Here is a 6231-nt window from a genome sequence, read left to right on the forward strand (position 1 = left end):
GTACTATACAATTTCCTCCCGTTTAATATTTCACGCTTTAATTTCCAACATTTTCCTTCTCTTATCTTCATACGTTACTTAACGTAAAGTCGCAATATGAAAGATTGCACAAACGTAAAAATATAATTGCAGTAAAGAAAAATAACAATATAATTAATGACGACCCATAATACTAGAATTGAACTGAGCCTGTTTGTAATCTATTAAAAATCCAATTGCAATTTTTCTGTTGTATTGCTGTCACATACAATCTCTTCCAGCTATTTTAGGGGGCTACTAATCTTTCTCCGTGGATGTAACGTGTAGATCCAGCGCAGCTAAATATATAACGCAATCACCATCGCTAATCTGTCTTGAATTTTACTAACATCGATATTCGATGCGCAGCTTATCAGCCCCATCGAAAACACCTGCGCCCTAACGTATCGCTAATCGTTGCTCTAACACTATTTGCCACTTATTTCAGATGTACTAACATTGGATGCCGAAAACATTGCCGTCACTTTGCCTTTATATCATGTAATCCCGGCACATGTATCCGTTAGTAAAAAGTGTGTTAACATCGCGTCGATTTGTCACGACAGCAATTGTTCTCGCTCACACCTTTTGCTCGGTTTTGTCCTCGATGCAGATGGAGAAGATATTCAGTCACGCGTGGAGAGGCCGCCATGGATGCGAGACGAAAGAGGAATTGGACCAATTACAGGAACGCCAGAGAACGCCCGAAGAAATTCAAGGCCAATTCATCGATGACGATCAGGTGCCGCGTTATTACTTTTATTCATGCATCTTGAAAAATGACGAATTTACACAACACGACGACAACCGATAACGGAATCTATTGATCTAGCCGGAAAATGCCAAGATATTCAATTTTTGCTGCAAGAAATTTAATTCAGTAATAAAAAAATCGCTTACTTCTCACGGCTCACTTTTACGATAATTTATATCGTGATCGATAAAAGGACAGTAAATTAGAAAATTGCAATCTTTGTTCTCTTTGGGTTCACGTAGGGTTTGCAACGACGTCACGCTGTGGACACTACTTTGATGATACACTTCTTCGGCAAGGACGGCACCAACGAGTTAAAATACGACGATTTCAAGCGCTTCATGGAGAATCTGCAACACGAGGCGTTGGAGCTGGAATTTCACGAATTCAGCAAGGGACACGACACGATTAACGAGCTGGACTTTGCGAAAATATTGTTGCGATACACGTACCTCGAGACCGACGAGTAAGTTGAACAATTACGAAAGCTGTGTCCCAACAATGGCACTTCAACAGCTGCGAGAACGCGACTGAGCGACGAACCGTTGGCATTTTGAATATTTTGAAGATAATAAGATATATTTTATAATATATCCTTATTTCGAACTGAGCTACACATTCTCCCCGCTCCCTACACTTTTGGATACTTTTCGGCCCATCACATTTTCTAAATCAATTTGAAAATCGTGCACGGTAAGCTTGACAATCGAATTCGCAGGTACGACAAGTACCTGGACAGAATGCTGGACCGAGCAGAGTTGCATATTGGTATCACATTTGAAGAGTTCCGGCGCTTCTATCAATTTCTGAACAACCTGGACGACTTCTCGATAGCGATGCGAATGTACACGTTGGCCGATCATCCTATATCCAAAGGTAAATTAATCAGGACTGACGCGTTCTGAAATGAACCGATTTTATTTCTTACTTAAATGCGAATTGTCTACTTAAATGCGTTACGTCTTTTCAATGTCGTCTCTGCTTTTCAGACGAATTTCAACGCGCTGTAAAGATATGCACGGGAACGATGCTTTCGACTCACATAATCGATACAGTCTTCGCGCTATTCGACGTCGACGGGGATGGCCAGCTCTCCTACAAGGAGTTTATAGCGATCATGAAGGATCGATTGCACAGAGGCTTTAAGGTAAGGCATCGCGGATATCCACGGATACTTTGAAAACACGTGGCGTTCCAGAATTATCTTACAAGATGCGCCGTGTAAAATATTAAAATGTGGAAACGTCGATGTAAGTCGCGGAGAGAATGTCCTTTTTTAAAATTTACCCTGAAAATCGTGTAATCGTGGCATTTTGAACAACTTTGTAAGAATTTTCTGAAATTTTACCGTGCATTTCACTAGTAAACTGTCATAAAATTCTACGAAATGTGCCGCATTGTCCTGCGATTATACGATCTTCAGGATAATTTTAAGAGAAAATTTCGAGGGGGGAAACCGCTGAGGGCATTGTAGTGTACAGATTTGCGGCATTACTGGGCATTACTAGGCATTTTTGGGGCATTAGTTCGGGCATTAGGCCTTGCTGGGGCATTGTAAAGATAAAATAATATAAAATAAGATAATAAGATAAAGTAATGCCCACTGGACATTAGTAGATGTAGTTGGTGTACAAGATTTTGGTCAGTGGTTTCTCCCTCGCCGCTGGCCAAAATCTTGTACACCAATGTCTACTAATTTCCAGTGAGCATTACTTTATCTTATTATCTTATTTTATGTTATTTTATCTTTATAATGCCCAAACTAATGCACGCGAGAAAATTCTCTCCGCGTACTCACTGCAACACGGTGAAGAGACTTGTACGAACGGTTGCCACTTCTCAGGCTCTGCAGCGACGCATACTACGATATTGTCGGGCAATTTATAAGATGCAATGGAAATATTGCGATAACACTGTTGACTAATGCGAAATAACTCGAACTTTTGCAGTCTCAACAACGCAACGAGGGATGGGAGGCATTCAAGTTCTGCGTGAAACAAGAGATGAAAGCGCCATGAAGAACAAATGATGAAATACGCGAGGAGCGTTCGCTAATTTACAGAAGTCTCATAAACGCTCAATACTTTTCAGTAACGTTGATCGTTATCGAGTTATTTCATAATTTCCTGCCTTTCTCGTGCTGACATTTATTTATTCGAAAGTATATTAAAATGTTTTACGCAATACGCAGCCAAATTTATAAAAACCATACTGTTGTTGAAATGGTTATAATATACATATATAAAAGTCATTATTACTAATAGGAAAACGAGAGCAGTTTGCGTGCTAATTAATAAAAACAATAGAAACTACAAGGTAGAGATTATTCTACGTCTTTTCAACTGTTTCTTTAATATTAACTAATCTATTCTTGCTTTGTCACACAATTTCACAATTAATTGTACTTTTCTACGATTCTGTCTCATACAAAAATTCTCTGCAAACTTTTCAGCGAGAATTACTTATGTTAGCAGTTATAGAAAATGCACAAGTTATCATAATACATACTTTGTATAATACATGTAAACATATAATAAATGTATAATACATGAAAATTTTAATTTTCAATAATAAATTTTGTAACTTCTGCTGCACCCCCAGATATTGAAACGGCGATATTTGTCAACTTAGCTTCTAGTATTCTTAATTCAGATCAAGTTTACGATTTATAACACGTCCTATCTGGATGTCTATCGTTGCCAAGATATTAAAATATGTTAAAACATTTTAGCATTTATTCAAGTTGTACGTTATAAATTACTTATTAAAGGTGATGATAATAAATAAGCTATTGCTGTAAAAACCCAGGTACTAGAAACTATTTAAATATTTCGTAAAAAAACAGTCGTTAATGATCATATTATTTCTTATTATTTCGGGTAAAAATCTTCATTAAATTCTACAAGTTTCAGCGAAATGTTCCACGCAAGGTTCGTAATAAAAAAAAACGCTTACTTGCAATCGATAAAAAGTAAATTAGAAAGTTGCAATCTTTAGTTTTTTATGTTCACGTAGGGTTTGCAACGACGTCACGCTGTGGACACTACTTTGACGATACTTCGGCAAGGACGGCAGCTAACGAGCTAAAATACGAATTCAAACGCTTCATGGAGAATCTGATACAGACGTGATAAAATTAAGTCGCTTCGCTGTGCCCGCTCTCAAGTTACAAGATACAATTCGTCCTACACGCGGCGGTCCAATTCTACGTGTCTGCGCCGCCGACCGGGCAGCAATTGTTCGTTATCAGTCATCGCACCGATTGTACCGGTACCCGGTGTGCTCTCGTGAGGCAACCCGACGAAAAAAGGCGTGCCGAGGCGCAGACTCGGAACGCGTTATTAGGAGGCTTCGTTACGCACGGAGATTCCGTACAAAGCCGACTAGTTTCGGAATTGTGTAATTACCGCCTAAGAATTCAGCCTGCCGGCGGTCTCGAATTATCACGGGAATACCGCGCAATTGCACGAGATTCCTCGTCAGCTGAAAACGTGCCTGTTTGTAGAACTTAATGAATCTTTACTACCGAACAGTGCTGATTATTTAATACGGTTCTTAATAATTGTTTAGGCATTCGAAGTTTCACCAACGCAGGTAAACATGCCGCGACAAATAATGTCGAAACGCTATGCTTTCATGTAATATTGGCTATTTATCATATCGGAAAAATTTGTTGTATTGCTAAATACTTGGTTGTTACGGAAAATGCTTTTAAACTTTACGCATTTGCAGTTTTAATTTGCCGCTTACAAAAAACATTTCTACGGTTATTTTATGTCCAATTTTGCCAATGTAGTTTCATTTTAATCTCGGGTTAATTTACTTTCCATCTTTCGCCAGTTCTTAGGTCCAGTTTCACCAAACGTCGCTTAACTTTAATCTTAGTTTAATTCATGTGTGTCTCTTTCTAAAGTAACAGCAGGAAAGAAACGAAGAGCGAATTAAGCTAAGCTTAAAGTTACGCGACGTTGGTGAAACCAAGCCTTAGACACAGTTTCACCAAGCGTCGTTTAACTTTAATCTTAGTTTAATTCATGTTTGTCTCTTTCTAAGGTAACAGTTAAAAAAAGACAAAGAACAAATTAAGCTCAGCTTAACTTTAATGTTAGTTTCATTCATGTTTGTCTCTTTCTAAAGTAACAGCAGGAAAGAAACGAAGAGCGAATTAAGCTAAGCTTAAAGTTACGCGACGTTGGTGAAACCAAGCCTTAGACACAGTTTCACCAAGCGTCGTTTAACTTTAATCTTAGTTTAATTCATGTTTGTCTCTTTCTAAAGTAACAGTTGGAAAGAGACAAAGAACAAATTAAGCTAAGGTTAACCAACGTTGGTGAAACCGGACCTTAGAACTAGAAAAAGGTAAAAAGAAGGTTAAACCGAGTTTAATATTGATCTGAATTAATAGAAATGGACATTAATCTGTGCGACATTGTCTGTGCGAAATAGTTCACTGTTAGTATTGCTACGTAAATTTCAATGAATTTAAATAACAATTTACATTGCGGCGATACTAACGGCGAACTATTTCGCACAGATCCAAATACAATTCAGTCCTTTTAAATCCGCGGAAAGCACAGAACTGCCGCAACGCGTCCCCTTGCACAATCGAGCTTTCTATAATGGCGTGTTCGTTTTCATAGAATGGATTTTTCAACCTTAAATCTATACCTCGGTACCTCGTCCTTCCGTTTATCGCTGCTTCGACGTGGAGGAATCAGCCGATCGATCGAAAACTACAGGGTGAAAGATTGGAGTGGGAACGATTGCCGGAGCCGTGCCTAAAACTACGCCCATCGGCGACTATCATCCGCATGCATTGCCACCGCGGTTTCGCAGCTCAGTCGCGAGAAGCGAGCGGATCTCGCGCGATCGCTCCCGCGGGTGTTTCGAGTCCTCGCATTGGTGCTCGTCGGCGACGTCGATCAACCCGTCCGAGTTTGGCAGCGCTTGTTTGGTTCGGCCGCGCGCAACATGGGTGTGTGCAAGATAGTCAAGTGGTTCAAGTAAGTTCCCGTTCATTCTAAATCGATAACGCGAGAGAAAAGCGTCGATAGCGTTTGAAAAAAAAAATGTTGAGGAAAACTGGAGTAAATCACAGTCTTCGATCTTTAAGTCTGATCTACGACATGCTCTTTGCGCCTAGAAACAGTCTATTTTGTGGTCAATAAATGAGTTAAAAAATTGATAAACTGTACAATTGTACATTGTTGACAAAGTTTTTTAAGAGCTTATTGATTTGCATACAAAACAGAATGTTTCTAATCGCAAAGAGCACGTTGTGAATTAAGCTTTTGATTATTATTTCTTTTATCGATGAAGTACGTGGTTTAAAAGCGAATTAATATTCTTCGTCTCACAAATGTATGTATGTTCTCGTTGTATCATTTCCATTCTTTCCACACGTTTGAAGAGAAAGAGCAGCGCGAATAATTTTCTGGCTTGAGAAAACAGTAAGTTAG

At 39.0% G+C, this 6231-nt stretch overlaps 1 protein-coding gene across 1 annotated transcript; it reads left to right on the forward strand.

Moving 5' to 3' along the window:
• The first annotated feature begins 155 nt into the window (after positions 1-155).
• On the forward strand, positions 156-3343 carry LOC105555943 (calcium uptake protein 3, mitochondrial-like). Its single transcript, XM_012002993.1, has 5 exons — positions 156-760; positions 1015-1238; positions 1491-1648; positions 1762-1919; positions 2722-3343. Exons 1-5 carry the CDS (start codon positions 533-535, stop codon positions 2788-2790), a joined length of 837 nt encoding a protein of 278 aa, XP_011858383.1. The 5' UTR covers positions 156-532; the 3' UTR covers positions 2791-3343.
• The last annotated feature ends 2888 nt before the right edge of the window (positions 3344-6231 follow it).

Source organism: Vollenhovia emeryi, unplaced genomic scaffold (genome assembly GCF_000949405.1).
Source record: "Vollenhovia emeryi isolate VEMERY1.0 unplaced genomic scaffold, V.emery_V1.0 DF940525.1, whole genome shotgun sequence".
In the NCBI taxonomy this organism is placed as follows: domain Eukaryota; kingdom Metazoa; phylum Arthropoda; class Insecta; order Hymenoptera; family Formicidae; genus Vollenhovia; species Vollenhovia emeryi.

Excerpts from the sequence above, each read along its gene's own strand:
- LOC105555943 (XM_012002993.1), top strand. The coding sequence starts at position 533 with ATGTATCCGTTAGTAAAAAGTGTGTTAACATCGCGTCGATTTGTCACG. Across the intron at positions 1,239-1,490 it reads ACGTACCTCGAGACCGACGA|GTACGACAAGTACCTGGACA; the intron begins GTAAGTTGAACA and ends TCGAATTCGCAG. Across the intron at positions 1,920-2,721 it reads GATTGCACAGAGGCTTTAAG|TCTCAACAACGCAACGAGGG; the intron begins GTAAGGCATCGC and ends GAACTTTTGCAG.